Genomic DNA, 21,146 nt, shown 5'->3' with positions numbered 1-21,146 from the left:
CCTGTTCTGCCCCTGCCTAACAAGCATGTAAATGGAATGGGAGGAGACACAGGGCTGAAGGCTTTCAGCGGAGCAAATTCTTCTGTAATCAGTTTGGATATTTGTTATCCTGTTTACCTCATCTGAGAAATGTGACATCTGCAAAAAAGCACATAACTTCTCGCTCTCTCTTTCTCTCTCTCTCACAGCATTACACTTTTACAAGCATAAACACTCTTTCCCTACAGTGCGAGCAAAATGCTTACATTTGCTTCGTGTTTCTATATAATGAGAGCAGAACTTTGGAGCACAATTGCAAAATCATGCATTCTAAGTGTCCAAATGTTTGTGGACACTCCTTCTGACAAATGCATTCATCTACTTTAAGATGCACCAACTGCTGACACAGATGTGCAAATGCACACACACACATATACACAAAACTTGTCTTGTTCCTTTATAAAAGAACTGGCATTGAAATAAGCTCTATGCTGGAGCACATAAATATGAGCCTTTTGGCACCATGTCTAATTCCTGGCATGGAGTAAAGGGGAATAACCGCCAACCACCCCCACCCCTGGGTAACAAAAAAAGCATAAATGGTTAATACAAAGTACCAAAAAGGTTATTACCATTTAATGTCCTTAAAAGTTTAGATCCAATTATACAGCTCTGGGAAAAATAAGAGACAGCTTAAAAATGATACATTTCTTTGATTTTGCCAAATTGAAAACCTCTGGAATATAATCAAGAGGAAGATGGATGATCACAAGCCATCAAATCAAGCTGAACTGCTTGAATTTTTACACCAGGAGTGGCATAAAGCTATCGAAAAGCAGTGTGTAAGACTGGTGGAGGAGAACATGCCAAGATGCATAAAAACTGTGATTAAAAAACAGGGTTCCACCAAATATTGATTTCTGAACTCTTAAAACTTTATGAATATGAACTTGTTTTCTTTCATTATTTGAGGATGTGAAAGCTCTGCATTTTTAATTATTTCAGAGAAAATTAGAAAATTTCTAATTTTCTGCAAATAAATGCTCTAAATGGCAATATTTTTATTTGTAATTTGGGAGAAATGATGTCTGTTGTTTATAGAATAAAACAACAATGTTCATTTTACTCAAACATATACCTATAAATAGCAAAATCAGAGAAACTGATTTAGAAACAGACTTTTTCAGAGCTGTATATGTTGTTACAAAAATGTGATGATCAAAATCCTGCTGATGTAAATCTTTGTGTTTAAAAGGACCTGGACAGCACCCCATTGTTTTAGAACTGCCTACTGAGTCATGGGGATCACACATTACCCCCTGTAATGAAAGACATACCCTTCATTATGATGATTTGCCAGCATGGGGTATAGTGTAATTACGCCTATCACTGCACCTGCAATTAAATCTTCTGATGAGTCCGTAACACAGAGCTGAATCAACAGGCCTGATTAAGATCTTCTTCACTGAACTTGTCACTAGCATAACCAAAAGGATTACAGACATACCTACAATATGACCCCCCCCCCAAAAACATACACACACTCACTTATTTAATAAAAGATTACTTTAAGCTAAGTAACTAAATACACACATTGGAAAAATGTCTTAAATCCATTTGTAAAAAGCTATTAATAGAATTACATTTTTTTTGTTGTAGGGAAAAAGATAAAACACCCCCACATCTAAAATTGAATCTGATGCACAAAACCAGCTACAGATGAATAGAAAATCATTAAAAAAGGTTTCGGAGGATCCTGACTTATTTAAACCTCAGATATTTAGGGTATGAAAAGTAAAGTAATAAATGCTGCCAGATCATGTCATGTCCAAATTGAATGCTTGAAACACTGCAGGCTAAAGTATATATATGTAGCCTTATGTATAACATGATCCTCTAGGTTAATACTGGCTCACAAGAGAGAAAAAGCAGCAATCTGTAAAGGTGTCTCTACAAGATTTACTAAGATTTTTTTTCCTTTGTAATTTATTACTGATGATCAATTGTCAGTGTAATAGCTCAATTTAGGATTTTATGTCTGGCGATTTTAATTAGTTATGCCACCAGCTGACAGGTGTTGTAAGTATCTTGGTAACATCATGACATATTGCTGCCTTTGAAGTTCGTCTCAATTGCAGTGCGGTTATAAGTGCCTTCATCACGATGCTGCTTTCTTAGCTACTTGCTTATGTATGAGACAGTATAGGCAACAAGACATTGAGGTAGCTGCAATTAATTTTGAACATTTTTGTATAGCTTGGATTGTGGTGGGTTGTTGAAGTGAGTGATATCACAATGACGAGATCCATAGTTCTCTCTGAGGCCTTCTGAAGATAGTTTGCTGATGCACATGCACCTTTTCTGTAAGGTTTTAGCCCCTTAACAGGCCAGGATTTTTGTAAATTACACCACTAAACTTTGAGGGGTTCTATTCAAGCATTACATAAAAAGATTAAATGTTTGATAAGGAACATTACTGAAAAGCGTAAAAAAATTTGCCAATGTCAAAATATAATGAATAAAATCGTAAAATTGTCTCTTTCCTGAACTTCATTTTAAAATCAATATTTTCCTTTAGTTTCGTTACATTTGTCTTGTTTTTATGGCTATTTTCAAACCTGCAGAATTTGGGTTGGTTCCATTTATTGATCTAGAATTATTAAGTGGATTAGAGCAAAAAAAGGGTTTTTTATTTTAAGGGGTTAATAGTTTTTTTTTTGTTAGTTTTTATGTGTTGTATTACCTCATCTCTCAATGTAGCTCAAATAAAGATCAAAAGTTCATATCTTTTTCATTTTTTACATGACTGTGGATGTGATTACACCATTAAATTATTAACATTAACACAGATGATGAGAAACAATTAATTAAATAATATTTAGAGGATTTTAATGTTTTATGTAATCAGAGAAGGTTAAAATATTCCTAACTAGACTGTCGGATGAAGCAGACACACTTTCCAGGAAAGTACATCCTCTTACACCTCGAACCTGTTTAGTGGCGATGTTCACTGATTAGCTTTTGACCTGATGAACAGTATGTGTAGTCACCAGAGGAGGTCGGTGACCAGAGGTGTCCAGTGCAGTGTGTAGAATGAACACTATGTGTGCTATGTGCGCGAGTGCCTGGTTACTGAACGTGAGGGGGCCACGGTGGGGTGGAAGAGGCCAGGGCAGGTGCTGGCATGCTTTGAGGCAGCACGCTCCGGCATGTTTGATCTGTGCCCGGCCTCTTGAGGCTTTTTGAAAGTGATGCTTGCTGCTTTCAACACTGTGTAAGATTCAGCACCCCCTCCGCTATCTGTCCCATCTGTCTCTGTCGCACCTCATCCCCTCTATCAGCTCTAAACACAGACACTTAAGACTAGACGGCTCTGAAAGGGCTCAGTGTTTTCCCTGGAGCCGAAACTATGACTTCATACCCCTTATCATCATTCCATTGGCTGGCTGTATCGTGCAGGCTCTCGCTAGGCCGTGTTTTTATTTGCTTAAGTGACTGATATAACCTTCATCAAAGCTGCCGGTGCCTGATCCAGCGCTGGGTATTGTCTAGAGGGGCTAAAAGCAAATGTTGACCAGTTTAGTGAGTAAATAATGAAATGGTGATTTATGTTAATGGGATTTTGCCATTGCACTCGTCGATGCCCTCAGCATCTCTTCACCCATTGGCTGATGAATAACATGGCGCGCTAATGGTTGGTTAGCGCACAAGCTAATGGAAAAGCGATTAGCTTGGCGTGGGAGAGCGCAGCAGCTCCCTGCCTGCTTTGCTGCCATTGCTCTAATCACTGCAGTCATTTAAAAGAAGAGTCATTGCACCTGTTTAATTACTGTGATAATTGCACACCGTTTGTTTGTAGCCCAGGGGGTCCTGCGGCGTGTCGCTAATGTGCCCGGTGCTTTGACGAGCCCTTAATAACGCTAATGTTTCCATGCCAATAGGGGAGACGCATTTCCCCCCTCCAGGTGGGATACATTCACTGGACAGTCTGGTAGATGGGGGCTCACTTCTGCTTACTGTGTGGGGGAAGACTGAGCAAGTAAACAGCGTCGGTGTTTACTCGCCTCGCCTGTAATGAACTTAGCATTAGCTACCTCATTGCTCACTGCTAATGTTGTTTTAGACAGGTATAATGGATGAGGGGCCTTCAGCTACCAGATACCTCATGGCAAACTACAATCAGAACTCCACTGGAGCTTAGCAAGGGGTTTGAGGAACCTGAAGAACATTAGATTGTGCTGACTAAAAAAAAAAAAAAATCAACGTCTGCATCCCACACACATTCCACACATTCGATTTGAAACTGAATTGCTATTTCCACAGAAATAGCATTTAAAAATGCAAGATCAATATAAACCCCTTCCTTCCATCAACACCCGCAGGGTTCTAGAACATTTACTCAATAACAATCATAGTGCTGTCACTGAGCCTAGACAATTTTTGGCCTAAAGATATTGACCATACAATAATAAAATAAAATAAAAAAAACATTCTCATGACTAAGCAACAACACTCTCTGGGAAACCAGTCTGATGTGTTTTAAGAATGATAAGGCTTGTTTTAAGAAAGGCTGCACCATTGTGGCCTACATCACACGATGTTCAGAAAACAATGCACTGCATATATGATTCACACAGTAGGCCGTTCATCATTCATGGAAAGCCTCACCACACATTCCTTTCATCGTGTCTATTACTATTACTAAGCGTAAGTGAAAGATTTGCTGTAGTCTCAGAGAACCTTCTCACCACCCACACAGCATAAGGATGAGCAGCCTGGTGAGACACATGCTTTTCAATTTCCTGTTGATTTAAACTTCACAGGAGGGAGGTCTTTTTCATTAGCCCAGTAATCACCCCTGAAGTAGAAGCAGAGTTATGTCTGTGAATGGAAGTCGCAGACAAAGCGCAGCGGCTGCGGACCCCCTATACAGACGCTTAGGGACTTACCGGCACATTTGGTCTTGGCTTTCAGCGGGGGACCCGGAGCTCCAGTGCCTCCCTCATTGGGTCTGGTCAGAAGAACGCTGATCTCGTACTCGGTGTCCGGGTCCAGATGGCCGATCTTGTGGTTCGGTTTGTCCACAGGCTGGCTGTCAATCAGGCTCCCGGACATGGTGCGATACTCAACCTCCTTCTCGATGATGGGGCCGTCTCCGTTAATCGAATTGGCGTTGAGCTGGATCCACAAGTAGGTGGCGCCTACGGCGGTCAGCTGAGGTGGAGCAATAGGGATTGGTGGTTCTGGGAGACAAAAGGAAAGAGTTTTTTTTTATTATTATTATTACAGACAGCTCTGTGTAATGAACCTTTTCTAGAGTAGTAATTCACCATGAGTAGAATAGAAACCGGTGTAGCTAAATTGGACTTTAAAATTGATTGGGACGTTAGCCAATCACAAGCACTTGTTTTGGCCAAATAAATGCAAGTTTGACAGTCTAAGATTAACAACTTTCTTCAATTTAAATGAAGGAGTTTCTCTATTTGTGCATTTAGCGTAACTTAATTCTAAAATTTATGTTTAATTGACAACAACCCTGCTAAAAAAATCTAGCTCAAGACCAGCTTTTGTTGATATGAATGAATGAATGAATTTACACTTGTTTATTCATATAGCGCCTTTCTAGAAACCCATGGACGCTTTACAATTTACATGTTTTACACACAACCTTTTATACTCAGCACTCATCCACTCACCGGTGAGAAGCAACAGCCAATAGGGCAAAGCGTACTCTCAAACGGAAACAACCGTCCACCTGGAGGACGACATTCAGCGCTACAGCGTTTACCCAGGACAGTGTGCCAGTACACAATACACATAGCTATAAATTTACAGTATTCAATTTTTCTGAGCAATTAGAGTATCCAATTAACCATTCTCCATGTTTTTAGACTGTGGGAGGAAACCAGGGCCCCAGAAAAGGAAACCAACAAAGACAAAGGAAGAACATGGAAACTCCATCCAGAAAGTCCTGGAAGGCGAATGTGCTAACCACTAAGTCACCGTGTCACCTGTAGCTGGTTTCAGGTTATATAAGCTGGTTTTGCTGGATTTTAGATAGTTTGCTGGTCATACTGGTCAACCAACCAGCTTGGCAATGCTGGTCATGCTGGATAATCAGTGTGGTCATGTTAATCAATACTCATTGTAATGGTGGTCATACTGGTTAGCCAGCATGGTCAAACTTAATCATACTGTTTAGCTAGCTTAGTCAAGTTGATCATGCCTGAAGAGAAGCTAAACCATCTTCTTCAAAAACAAACAAAAACAAACCCCAAGTTGGTCAATATCTTAGCTGGTCAACTAGCTCAACCATCTTGAGCTGGACACGATGTTTCTTTCAGGAGGGCACAAAAAGTTACATACACAAATAATTTATTAATTGGAAAGAAATGTTACATTTTGTGTGCGCTTTATTTAAAAAATTGACTAAAATAACAACTTAAATTAGGTAAATGTTTTGTGAGCTGACACTGAGTACTATAACAACAGTGTTGTATCAGCTGTTTTATGTGTTTCATTTAAACTGACATCAGCTTTATCAGTTCAATCTAAGTCTGTGCAATTATGTGACTGTGTGTGGGATTCACGCCTGTATTCCCCTTTTGGAGTGTGAACCAGAGATAGAGTACGGATTACACTGAGGTAATGACTTAAACCAATTAATTTTATGACCTTCATTGGTTTAGATTTGGAGCTGAATTTCACTACTCATCACCCCTATGGTCCTGCTCCATTTAACTGTTGACCCATTTAGTGGCGTTTTATAATAATACACACGCACACACACACGTACACGTCTCACAATCTCACTGAGAAAAGTTTGACTATGCTGTAGAGCAGTAATTCTAAACCCTGGTCATGGAGAACCTGCTGTCTTGCACATTTTTGGCAAGTTTCTTAATACTAGTATAATAATTTTAGTTTAGGAAGGGCTTGCTGAATCGGTGTAGCTGGTGAAAAAGTGCAGGGAGGACAAAAGCCATGAGTACTCCATGACTCCATGGCAAGAAACCACTGCAAAAAATTGTTACCAGTATGTTGTAGTCCACAGAGTCCACAATATTTCCAAATTTCTCAAACGTATTAAAGCTGATGTTCGTAAGTTTTGGGATTTAGTGCCCTCTCTGGTGAGAATGGGTAATTACACCGAGCATGTGGAACAATCATTTTAAAGCGAATGGGTCCGATTCCAGGTTATGTTCAGTCAGAGAGAGAGAGTTTCTTTCTTTTTACTATGAGTGAATGAGCTACTGAGCTCTGAGTTTCCCCTTCTGAAGTCTCCATTGCTCCACCATCTGCTCGTGTTCAGTAAAACTGAGCCAGGTCTTCTTCTAGAGGCGGTACATGTGACGTAAGTACGTAAAGACGCGTGACGTGGCCAGAAGAACAAGAGAATGGTTCCAGCACACTGGTACCATTAAATGCATCATGTTATCCCTTCTCTGCTCAGAAATGCTTTTGCTTTCAGTTTAGAAACAAAATAATAAGTACTGCCACTTTAACTTTTTAATTATTTCGAAAATGTGAAGAAAAATCGGTTATCCGTAATAGAGGCCAAAGTTAGGCCTGGTGTCATGGTGTGTGACACAATTTGGTACAATGCCAGAACACCTTTTGTTTTTCCAAGAGGAACAGTTGCATAATCAGGCCTATTTCAAACTGAATATACTAAACGTGCAATGCTATTGGAGGGCTATTGGTGCTATCAACTCTCCACCTCACCAGAAAAATGTACAGGAACTGCATGAATAGTTGTATGGGATGGATTATCTCAGGATACTAACATCTGGCATGTTGAATAACACACTATTTCTGTGTATTATGTGTAGCTCAATAAACATAATCAAAAGTTGCCCGTATCAGTCTAAGTATTTAATCATTTACTGTTACTTGTAACCCTTATCTTCCTTGGAAATAGCAGTGCGAATCAACAGCTTCTTTTGGGTGCAGCTATTTTCGCAATGTTTTTTTTTTACTTTGAATGTAACATAAATGTATTTGCCTAGTTCTTAAACGTCCGATCCCGCACAGTAGATTTGCACTGTTCTGCACCCGTTGAACTAATAAAGAGGGGGAATGATTTCCACTGTGCTGCATGTATCTCCTGCAGTCTGGCTGAGCAGGCACCGGCTGAAGTAAAGCAGCAGCAAACTCGGGATATGATATTGATTTGAGCCATGGCGAGTGACAATTACAGCAGAGGTAATGGGGAATTCGTCTTCCTGACAGTTCTGTCCAGGTGTGACTGCAGCCATGCACTACCAGACGGTGGTGAAGAACAACAATGTCTTTCTATCTCTCTGGCTGATGGATTCGGCCTCCCGTGGGGTACAGTAAGAGACCTAAATATCCTCGTAGCAGCTTGTAGTGTGGGTATAAATGCTAATGACAGAAGGAGAGTGTGGCTCTTCAGAACATTCTTGGATCAGTTTATGGATTATTTAGTGTTACAGATAGTACTGGACAATATGGGTATAAATTAACATGATCAATAACGAGGTGTTTACAGGCAATCACATTTCTGCAGTATTTAAATATTAACATTGTCATTTAAACAGCATATAGTATTTTATAAACTATAAGGCACACCCTATCAATGAACGTCTATTTACTGGTCTATTTTCATACATAAGGCGGACCGGATTATGAAGCGCATTAAGTGACACTAGTGAGAATGCATACTTAAAGTGAACAAGGGTGTCACCATGTTTCCCTTCTAATTCAGCAGGTCTTGCCGCTGGGAGAGCCTAATTAAACAAAACTATAATTCTTAAAAAAAAAAGTTAGAGAGCAGTGGCTGAAGAAATTGGACCTCTGAGATGTGACTGGTCCACAAAATTTGTTCAGCCAATAGGATTATAATGTAGATTCACTGCATTTATTTACATAGGTGTGAGAAAATCTCAACCTAATTTGTTGCCTGTCTCTCTGTTGCATCTACAAATTGTGTACTGCTATTGGAAATGACTGCTCACTTATCACTCTTATCACATGCTAGTGTGAATGCAAGGTTAGGTTGAGTAAAAAAACTGTTTCTATCCTACAAGTGACTTTCCTACAAGTTCAACTAAAAAGAAAATGCTTAATTTGCTCCTTGCTCGCCCCACCCACAGGGACCCGGCCTTCCACATACAACAACATTGGCAAGGTGCAAAGGTACAAGCAAGGATACGCAGACAAGACACTAAAATAAATGCTCAGTTTGTGTCTGTGTTTGCAGTCCGACATATCAGACATGGCCTCCGTGTAACCTCTGTCAAAACACCAGCCTCCACTGCTGTATAATATTGCATGTGGCAATTTAAATGTCCCCCTCTTTCTCACACTCGTAAGCTCCCTCCCTGTGGCCCTGTCTGACATCTCAATTTCAGCCCGGCAGACACAGAACAGGTGTAGACGGCCACAGAAGAAGGGGAGGGGTGCGGAGGGTGGGTTGAGGCATTGTCTCCAAAAGTAACAAGCTTTCACGCCACATTCATTCGGTCGGGGCTTCACGCGAGATAAAGTGACATTTCAATCTGCCCGAGAGACAAGGTTTCAAAGCGGGGGGATCGTATGGAGGAGGCGATGCAGTGACCATGCCATTCTGTTCCCGTGTCTGTTCTGCGGTTGTTTGAGTTTCGTAAAGAAACGCCCAGATAGCTTCAGCACTGATCCCATTGATCTGGCCTTATTCAAACCTTCAGCTCATGCTGTGACACAAGAACAAATGCTGTAATAACTCATTTAACCACAGGCTGACATACCATACATGATGCTTGACACATATGTATGGAAATTGATCATTTCTCATTTCTGGTCTGGCAAATCTTAACAAAACAAAAAATCATTTTAAACTGTCATCAATACGGGCATGACCCTTAACTAAACTATGATGAATGCAAATTATGGTAAACGACTTTCTTCATACAGAAAACACCCTAGTGTCATGCATTTCAAATTTTCATGATCATAATGCTTTTAGTGCTTTGAGAGTGAGAGCTTCTACCATGTGCTTTCTGTAAGTCCCGTAAAGACAGCCATCACAACTTTTTTTAACTGTTTAGATTGGAAACACTTAAACCTGTATAATTTACTAAGTGTTATCTTGTGAGTGAGGGTGATCTATATCGTGTATCGCACAGCTGGATTTAGGGCGTGGCGGTGTGTCTTTGGTATCAATGCGTGGCTTGTAAAGCACAAAAGGCATGTACTAATTCTCTTAATTAATCATGAATGTGTTTTAGGCGTAGCATTAAATAAACCAATCAGTGTGCCAGTTGTCAATCCCTTTAAGAGGCAGGTGTGTGCCTCTTACAGAGCGGTGCTTTTGTGCTTCTTAGCAGAGGATACTGACCTGCGTATTCACGCTGTGAAGGTACGTCAGGAGCTCATTTAAGGGAACAGCAGTGTTATTTAATTTTTTATTCTGTTTATTGTTGAGTATAAAGTCGGGTTTGCACTCTGCAGCACGTCTGTGTGCATGTGTTTAACAAGTGCTAAGGGCACACAATGCACACGGTACTGCTGCATGGCTAAAATAGGACTAGGAGGCTGACTGTTGACTGTTGTCATGGTTTTAATCAGTCAGTGGTGCACCTGTATTTCCCACCACCAAGATAGAAACAGGCTATTTTGATGGTGTGGGTGCAAGGTATTTAAAATAGACTTTTGACAGGGTGTAGGATAGAAAAGAGCATCATGATGCGCCTTGTGCAGGGTGTATGATAAAGCCCTAAGTCTTGTCTCAAGACATTTGGTATGTTAGTGTAGTAACTGCAAAAGCTTGCTCTTAAATAGACTTCCTTTATATGGAATCTGATTCCTAAACTGGGATACATGTACCCATTGACAGAGGGGGCATCTCAAAAGGTTTACACTTCATGGCTATTTAGTAATCCCTTCTCTGAGACTAGCAAAAGATCCTTAATTAATGAGTGCAGTATAATCTAAAAGCACTGCAGAATAATACCGTGCTGAGTGCAGAGAATACAATATAAAAAAACTGTGTTCTTAAGACATTGTCATCTAAAACAATGTACCTTTTGCAAATGTGCAGATACACTGACATGCCTCATCATTAAACAGGAACTAGTATCTACACAATGCAAAAGTCTTCAATATATATGCTCAACAGGAGCCCAGGAGATTCTGCTGTTGGTCTGCTGGCCATGAATGGATTGCTGTCGCTCAGTTTGCTTCTGCTGACCAAGTGTGTCTGTATGCGTCTCTCTGAGTGCAGCTGTGTGTCTCGATGCCGCTGCACCTGGCAGACACACCCACTCGCTACACACTACTCTGCATTCTGCTATATTTAGGAGAATACGACCATGCAATCTGACCCCTACACCCACATGATCTCTGTAATACGTACGTATCCAAAAAGATTTCTCTGTCTGAGGCTGCCAGTTTGTTGATGCCTCCTAAGAAGTAGCTATTTATAGTTCTTCTGGGATGAATGTGGCTCTGTTTCTTAGCTGCTCTGTTATTTGGATATTTGCTTCTTGGTTTGGTGTGGATTCGGGTTCGCACAGTCACACATTGCTAGAAACTGGTGACTATGACTATTCTAGAGCCCTTAGAACTCAATAGTCCTTCCTTTCTTTATTGCTGCATATTGTGATACATGAATACATACCAAGGCCATAGTCTAAAAGAGCAGGTGTAGTTTATATAGTTTATATTTTCACATGGTAATTTTAGCTCTAGGACTTTAAATTGTGTGAAAATAATTGTCATTTTTTAAAGGAAGGAAACTTTATTTAATAATCAATCAATCCATCTATCTGTCTGTCTGTCTGTGTATTTATCTATCTATCTATAGTACTTGTGTAATATGTTGACCCTATGCAGAACTATAAAACAGCCTTAAGGATTTCTTTTAAGTTGAGCTGGATATTTTTTTTTCCAGAAAGGACAAAGAGAAAGGCTTCAAAATGACTTCCATTAGAAATATGCACTACCGTCATAAATGTTTGTTGGGCAGTGATGTAAGCTGTACCTTAAATTTATTTTTTTTTATTTAATTTGTAATAACAAAATCACTTATGGAACATACAATGTCAAAAACGTTATACTGATGGATAGTTTAGCAAGTCAGTCTTCAAACAAAATCTCTTCTCTTGCTTCCGTGAGTAATGCTCATTGGTTATTGCCAGCAATAACTGCACCTTCTACAAGTGAAAGTGTATTTGAAGTAGCGGTGAGCCGGACACACCAAGGATTCCTAACTTCTCTGGAGGTCAGTCCTATTTCTGAGAAGCAGCCTGAGGCTATTTCAGTGAACTGGAGGCAGCAGCAGATTCATGGGCCATTGGCAATAGCACGGTCACCCTAACTGAAGGTTAAGCACTTCCTGCATCACCCTAAACACTCATCCCCTCTCTTTTCCTCTCTTTCCCTGCCTCTCTGTCGTTTTCTTCCCCTTATCCCATCCGTCCCAACCCCGTTCAACACAACGAACTAAATGAAAACAGCCTCCTCCCATTCCCTACCCTTGCAGCAGCTACAGCACACCTGTGACAGCTCCAGGTAGGTGTACAGCAGCATGCCGCTGTGAGCGTTAGGCCCATAATGGCCGAGCGTGGCGTGAAACACGGAGCGGCAGCGTGGTGTGAATGATTTATGACCCCCGTCGTGTTGCCACAGGAGAGCGGGTCAGCCTTGTTAACCTGCAGGCTTTTTCATGGAGGGGCCGGGGGACGCTGATGTCTCCTGCTGCCCTTCTCCAGCTCTGTGTGGCACCACACTAAATGTCCTTCAGCCCACACCCAATATATATATATATACACAATACTGGTCAAAAGTTTGGAATCACTTTTTAATTTTAGTAAACTGATATGGTAGTAGATATATAGTTTTACTCTTATATAATGGTAATACTCCGTCATAGATTACAATTAGTTAGTTTAGGGCTGTAAAATTTTTAGAATTACGATTTCAATTTATAGTAACTCAGGAAGCACTTGAGCTTGCTGGACAATATTATTCTTGAATGTTAAAACAAAAAACTATGTGTTTTAAAATTGCAGAATTGTTCACAATAGAACAAAAGATCTTCTAATGATGAATTACAAAATGTAAAAAGATGAGTTTTCCTATTGTAAAGATTGAGGTGTGGCTCTTATGAACTTTCTTATAACTTACCTAAGTTTCATACCTTATGCTTTAATTGTTTATTAAAAAACACTTTACGGACAAAGGTACTGGGATACGTGCTTATTCAGTATTTCTTCCAAAAGCATGGCTGTCAAAAACAGTTTTTCCTGCTTTTTTGGAGTCTTTACTGTGCAGATATTATATATATATATATATAAATATATATATATATATATTTTTTTTTTTTTTTAACAAACCTTATATATAGTAGTGGTGGGCCATATCATATCGTATGCAATAATATTTTTTATTATTATATTAGTATTTTTTATTAGCAGCATTATTAGTATCATGATTAGTGTTCTGGATCATTGACTTCTGTTACAAATCTGATAAAATTCTTGTATTTTATAACATCTCAGTTAGGGGTGTGCCATACCATATTGTATGCAGTAATAAAAATGTAATTTTCATTTTGTTGCAGTAGTGTATTCTTGAAATATATATATATATACTGTATTTTTAATTCAGTGTTTTATCATATCGCCAAGAGTATCATTATCGCATTATTTTAGGGCCATATCGCTCATACCTAATATATAGCCATCCTCATATTTGTTTTGGGGATATCCAAAGTAACCGCACGACTGTTAAGAAAAGAAAAAGAGATTATTTTATCATATTTTTTCTCTCCTCATTTTCTCAACAGCAAATAACGATATAAAATGTTTTGTTTAGTGTAGATTTAAGTGTGTCGTTCTTTCCTAATAACCTATTCTATTAAATACCGCTTATTAACACAGCAAGTGCTTCAGAAATGAAACCGTAGTTAAATGTAGTGTGTGGCTGGTCTTGCAAAGAGGCTGTGTTTATTGAATGCATCAAATATATGACTGTAAAATGGGATGATGTTTAATCTAGAGGTGCGGCACAGCCACAGTACTGAATCGAATGCAGGGAAAAATGATAGGAAGAAGTCGTTGCTGTCGTAATGTGTTCCAATTACAGGCTCATAGAAGTGCCACCTTCAGTAATGCCGCCTATGATGAATAATACAAGCCAGAGCAGGGGAAGCAGGATCGGATGCACGTATAAAAAAAAATAAATCTGAGCAGGATTTAGTGCTAAACACTCCAGCACGCTTCAGCTCATTTACATTGACAGGTCCCATATATATCAAACACATCAGCGGCTTCACACACACACACATGCACATCCACACACACACATGAGCATGCTCCTCTGGGACACGTGTAAGATGGTGTGTTCAGGCTTGTTGGGCACGGACTCCCAGCAGCCCTGCCTGCCCGACTGACAGCCCTCTATCCAGAGATGAGTCGTCAATCACCGAGGCCTGGTACAGTTAAAGCCATTCAAATCATAGTGCTCAACTGGAGCTGTGGAAATGATGCAGGCCAACCTCTGGCAAGCATACTGGAAAACTTCTCTGGAAAAAGCAGGAGTTTGTTTCTGTGCTCAGACCACACACACACACATGCTCAGATCTTACAGGAAAGCGGAGGAGGGCATTTTATTGGGGGAAGACGGAAGTTCTAACCACCCTTTTATAATTTACTACTAAATGAGATTCCCATTTAGATTACAAACTTTGTAAAAACAGAACCTTTTCACATCATTGTTGCTGAGTCAGAACAATCAGCCAATCGTGGGCAGATTTAGACAGCAGGTCTGAGAAACTGCTTTGAGCCACGACTCCAAGCTTTCTATACACTCTGAACCAAATGAAGTGATGATGATGCTTGCTGTAAGCTGTGGTGGTGGGTGGATGTTTGAGAGCTCACTCAGTGTTATATCTTTATGACTAAGGCTGTATTTCTGTCCTTTGAGTTTTAGAGTTGCAAAATTGACTTGGGGAAAGGCAGGTAGTGTTCTCTGCTGCAGTGATGTCAGCCAATCAGAGGCAATATGTTTAAGTATAATAAGTATGAATATTCATGAGCAAGAGCTGAAATCCTGTCTTTTTTCAGAGACCACTAATTCAGTGAAATAAAGCAAGGCTATACAAAAACTTGAACAAAAAATGGTTCACATGGCATTCATTCAAACTAGAGACCACAACTAGAACTAAAAACCTTTAATCTAAACAAAAACCTGGCTTTAAACCTATCCCTGGTTTTAATCCTAATCCTAATTTTATCCTTAAACCAAAATGTACACTTAAATCTATCCCTGGTCCAAAACCTATTCTGAATAAACTCTCCCCCTAACCTAATGCCCAAAACAAAACTGATCAAAATTTAACTATTACACTGGTCCTAAACCTAAACCTGGTCCTAATCCTAACCCTAACTTTAACCTAAACCCTTGATTCCCTAAATCAAACCCTTCTAACACTAAGATCCTAAAACTACCAATGCTCATAACCCATAATTTTACCCAAAACTTTAACCGTAAACTAAATTCTAACCTATCTCTGGTCCTAACTCTAACTTTAAGCTTAACCGAAAAGCCTAATCTAACTACTAGTGGTCATAAACATACTACCCACACCTCTACCCAAAGCCTAAACTTAACCCTTACCCTAGTCTGAAACCTAATTTAATTTAAACCTAACCTAGTTTAAACAAGCAGTCTTTGTAAACAATCTGAACATCTGTAGACAGTCTATAGGGTGTGAACTGTGCACCCAAACACTTACACTCAAAATGTTGAATGAAAAAGTGAAATCTTAACTAACTGAAATCAATTTCATTTGCAGAAAATCACTGCGCTGCCTTAATCACATCAAATGAAAATGAGAGGCATAAGAAAGTTTAGCTAATGTACTCTGCAGAGCTGACCAGCTGGTGGAGGTAAAATGAGTCTACTGGCACTGTTCTTCCTTTCCTCAAACACATGGAGCTCAATCTGCCTCTTGAGACTCCTTTAGCTGCCTGTTCCAAAGTAATCCTTGCTTTAAAGACTTAAAAGCAGTAGTATTATAGATTTAAACACTTACGCTTTACTATGAGCTCGGCGTAGCTGGACACGCCTACTCCTTTGTCTGATTGGACAATACAACGGTAACGTCCTGAATCCCCTTTGGTAGTGTTCTCAACGTCAAACGTGGCCATGTAGCGTCTTAGGTTTACTGGTTTGGTGTCCTTCATCGGGGCCTCTCTGCCTCCGATACCCTGGAAAAAATAACAGGAATTTGAAATATGCCAGTAATAACAGAGCCAACAAACACATTCCTGCCTGCTAAAGCTGTTCCCCTGTGCTTACATCTGGGACCGAGAAGAAAGTTAGTGGAGAATTAGCCAAAATGCAAAACATGAACATGAATGGTTCGGTTGTAGGAGCTGATCTTTCCTGAGGGATTCTTCTTCTGCTTTGACGTCTAAACATACGGTTTGGACATTCCTCAGGAGTGTTTATCTGAACGAAGCAGCAAGGCAACTTCTGTTCTCTTGGGAAAACTGCGCACACACAGCCGGTCACAAAGGGGTCACGGACGAGCCACTATACAGTGTATAAAACCTGCACAGAGCAAAGCAGGCCAAGCCAGACAATAAAGAGGCCAGAGCATGACATCTGAGCTACATCCGGCCATTGTTTTCAAACCCTAATCTAAACTGACTTTCAATATGAGACTGTTCAGCCAAATCAACAGCTAGACACATAAAATCTGCCTGTCTCTGCGAGTGCGTGAGTGGTGTGCGTGTGTGTGTGCGTGAGTGTGTGTGTGTATATTTGCTCTGTCTGAGTGCGCTCATGCTCTGTTGTGTCATCTCTTGCTCTGTTTATGAAGTGAAATGGTGGATTCTGTCAGCGAGAGAGAGAGCTGTTTATTCTACTCTGGGCACACACTTGCTCGCCATTGATTCCCTACAGCTGTCAGCAGACACACACACACACGCGCACACAAATACACACGCGAACGTGTGCCCTTGTACGCATACATCCACATGTGCTGTGGACAGATGGGACATTTGTTCCTCAGGAATATTTCTTCATTACTGTCACAAAAGCCATCTCCCCAAATGACTGTGTTTCATCACTGCCGTTAACAAAGCCCTATTAGACATTAATTAATAATACCCAATCAAGGGCCTTCTTCCCGTAAACATGGTCAACACAATAACTAATAGCTTTAGAATCGAAAACATTTTATAATGTTTTATAAGACATGAAACAACAGGAGAGATGTTTTACCTGCAGCCAGAGTTTGTAGTTGGTGTGGTCCTTGGGCTGGCCGTTAATGGTGCAGTGGAAAGTGGCCGTTTGCTTGGCGTTGACCTCCACACCTTTGATGTGCATGAAGTGTGGAGTGCTCACTGCAATGAAGAAGAAGGAAAAATGTGATCTTATTTCACTAATCCAGTATACAGTTATTATCTATTTTATAACTTAAAATGATTGTAAATGTTGTCTTTTTACACACAGTACTAGTTAAAAGTTTCACATCAACTCTATGGACCTCAAAACTATGAACAACAAACTGATATAGATTATTGCAGTAAAGAAAAAGTGTTGAACAAAGCAGAATTGTTGAAGTGATTTAACAGACTGCATTTGTTTCTGCTTTATATTCATCTTAAGAGTGTTTACACTGGCTTGGTCTTAGAAATAATCCTGACACTCAAGAAGCAATAAGTGACCAGATGTAAACGATTTGTATTGACAGATGCTAAAATATAACTTGAGAACCTTATTACTAGGGCTGGATATGGAAATTCAATAGCAAAAAGGCATCGACTGAAATGTCTTGGTACTATCGAGTACCGAAACATCAAAAAAATTTGGTGCCTTGATGCACAGAAACCGAGCGTGTGTGCAGAAATGTGGTTAGCATGTTAGCAGTGATCATTCAAATTGGTGATCATTTTAATTGTCGATACACCGTTGCTGTGCTAATCTCAGGCTCTCGCTCGTTCGGGTCTCCCCACCCCCTCTCTCCTGAGATATTACAATACAGTAAAAAAAAGCTCTAGTCTACCTGACCTAAACCACACTACAATAATTATTACGGTCCCCTCACAATAACACAGGAAACAGCATAACAAAAAGAATCATGATTACAATTCATTTTTACGTGATTCACACCACTAATATATAATATAATATATCAAATTTTATTTTGTCGATGTAATGCTGATATGTTTTTAAGAACTCCTAAAACAGAAATGTATAAAGCAATATACGTAGGAAATATATTTGTAGTTTAAGCACAAGCAATGATTTTTGTTCTTAATAAAGTGCCTTAAACATGCTCATTGTTTGTTTCAGCAAGATCCATCTCATGATGAAAGTATGAGAATGAGATCACTCATGTCAGCTGTTAAATAATTAGGTTGTGTACGAATAATTATAGTTTTTGGTATTTTTTGGTCACAAATTAAAAAAAAGGTATCGAAAAAAAATATTGTTTGGGTATTGGTATCGAATCAAACATATTGTATCGATAGCTGTATCGAAATGTTATGTACGCAATGAATGCAATATAACAAGAAAGAACAATACACAAAATGTTATATATAAATGTAACCAAAGATTGATGATGTGATGGATTTGTACAGCAAAAAATAATAGTGTGTAACTGATGCTGTTACTGGCCTGCTTATCTCCTTTTATAGTCTCTGCTAGCTCTGCTAGAACTGGTCATATCAAAAGTCTCAACAGCTGATATTCCCCCTGTCTTTCACCACCCACAGAGAGGAATCTGTGGGGATTTAATCATAAAATGGACCCTTTTGGGTCTTCTAGGTCAGCTGCATCACAGCTTTCCATTAAGATATTATAGTAAAGGTTAGAGGACAAGAGAGAAAGCACTGGTGTACAGCACAGCCAGCAAGTGCAACCAGTCAACCACAGCTTTCCCCAGTTCAAGGGCACTGATGAAAGTTTTAGACGCAGTTATAACAGAGAGAACGGGGAGAGTGGGATATGTAGTAATACTCAACTGATAAGAATAATACACTATTAATAACAGTGAATTAGACTACATTTTTCCATATGATAAATTCACACATTTCTTCTGTTGTTAAAAGGGCAATTAGCTGCAGTAGTGATCTCCTAAATCCAATGTGATTTAAACCCACAACCTAGCGCTGTTTTCATTTCCCTTTATACTGTACATACAGCTCTAAAAATAAATGAGGTTTTTTTTTTATTTTACCAAATTGGAAACCTCTGGAATATAATCAAGAGGAAGATGAATGATCACAACCATTAAACCAAACTGAACTGCTTTTAGATAGTTTGCACCAGGAGTGGCATAAAGTTATCTAAAAGCATAGTGTAAGACTGGTGGAGGAGAACATGCCAAGATGCATGAAAACTGTGATTAAAAACCAGGGTTATTATTGATTTCTTTTGAACTCTTAAAACTTAATATTAACTTTTTTGTTCTTTTTTGCATTATTTGAGGTCTGAAAGATCTGCACCTTTCTTGTTATTTCAGCCATTACTCATTTTCTGCAAATAAAAGCTCTAAATGACAACATTTGTATTTGGAATTTGGGAGAAATGTTGTCTGTAGTTTATAGAATAAAACTAAAATGTTAATTTTACTCAAGCATATACCTATAAATAGCAAAATCAGAGAAACTGATTTAGAAACTAAAGTGGTCTCTTAATTCTTTTCCAGAGCTCTATATATGAAACACAGTATACATAATTGGCAAACAGTGCTAAAATAATTCATTTTCAGTACATTAATACAATGTTGACTCACTGACCTGACCTGGCCTTTTTTTCCAATATAGTGCAGTTTTAAACCCCACCCCTAAACCCCACCCCCACCGGAATTACACTCCACATAAAAAAAGCAAAAAAAAAAGAGGAAGATAAAGGTTACCAAGAAAATTTTGACATTTATTAAGCTATACATACAGAAACAATGTAAAGCAGATGTAACACAACATGCCAGAGGTCTCGGCATAAAGTTGTAGAGGTTCCTAATGGTGTCCTGCTCTGCAATAATACTTATACTTTTTACTTACAGCTTAAATATTCCTGCAGATTTTGCAGTAGGGTTATTGGTAGGGCATTAACTAACACATTTTAATAGGGGATAGACAATTGTCAGTTCTGTATACTTCATTTAAAATCCTCCAAAATTAGAAAAGATATTGTTTACCTGTATTTCTTCCACTACCCACATATTCATGGAACTTTTTATCATCCATGAAATGTACTGGCCATGCCCCAATGTGCAAAATTTAACTTTTAAACCATGTTTTCCCCCTTTTCCTAAGGCCTTGCCATTAGCACTGCATAAACAATGCCTCTCATATCCTTGATAAAAGCAGCTTGTACCTTTGTTATTATGTTATTATATGTCTGGCAGCAGAACTGACAACAAAGTGAAGCAGAAATCTGGGTCAATGTGAATATATAATGGAAGGTGGGATGGCTGATGAGGATGAAAGTCCATGCTTATCAAATTATAGGAAGGAGTTTTTTTAATTAGCTCCCCTGTCTCCAGATGAAGCAAGCTGCCGTGACCTTGATTCCCACATCTGAGTCGTGTACATGGCACGCAGCATGATTCTGTGGTAGGCAATTAAAGCGGTCTTCAGAACAAACCACTGCACCGCTGCTTGCCCTTATCCACACCTGGTTTCATGTGAACTGTGTAACTTCACCATTTGCTAATGGACACTAGATGCACTTACATTTGTTCAGTTTACTCCTCATACTCTGCAAAAACCTTATTCTGGATTTTTAAACTCATGGAGATGTATTAAATGCATGGTACCACTCTAGAACCCATGGACATTAAATGCTGAGATTTCTCTCTCGAGATGCTTTGGCAGGTCTTTATTGAAACAACCTATAGCTGCTTGCTTGCTTGTGGGTCATTCTGTCTACAGTTTGTCTACCAGTAAGTGAAAAGCAAGGTCAACTGGGTTGAGGTCAGTTGACTGGCTCCGCTATGTAGAAATAGTCAATTTCTTTACCTTAAAAGCTTCCTAGGTGTCTTTTTAGTGAAATAGTTTGAGGTTTTTTTTTCCATCCATACATTAAAATGCCATGCTATTGAGTTTCCAGCTTTTCACTGAATCTGAGCAGAAAGTACAAGTCTATAAGATTCAGAATTCATCCTGTCAATTCTATCAGCAGTCACATCAACACAAGGGACC

General features: G+C 39.3%; 1 protein-coding gene across 16 annotated transcripts in view; it reads right to left on the bottom strand.

Moving 5' to 3' along the window:
• ptprma (protein tyrosine phosphatase receptor type Ma) overlaps positions 1-21,146 on the bottom strand; it is a 278,929-nt gene that overhangs the window by 130,836 nt on the left and 126,947 nt on the right. For all 16 annotated transcript variants that reach the window (XM_049480692.1, XM_049480695.1, XM_049480693.1 and 13 more), the window contains exons 5-7: positions 17,215-17,336; positions 16,019-16,193; positions 4,929-5,222 (exon numbers count right to left, since the gene is read on the bottom strand). In XM_049480692.1, coding sequence (XP_049336649.1) covers positions 4,929-5,222; positions 16,019-16,193; positions 17,215-17,336 — 591 coding nt within the window. The remainder of the gene's footprint in view (positions 1-4,928; positions 5,223-16,018; positions 16,194-17,214; positions 17,337-21,146) is intronic.

Source organism: Astyanax mexicanus, chromosome 6 (genome assembly GCF_023375975.1).
Source record: "Astyanax mexicanus isolate ESR-SI-001 chromosome 6, AstMex3_surface, whole genome shotgun sequence".
Lineage (NCBI taxonomy): Eukaryota > Metazoa > Chordata > Actinopteri > Characiformes > Acestrorhamphidae > Astyanax > Astyanax mexicanus.
The sequence above is the reverse complement of the archived record's forward strand: the minus strand, read 5'-3'. Positions and strand labels throughout refer to the sequence as shown.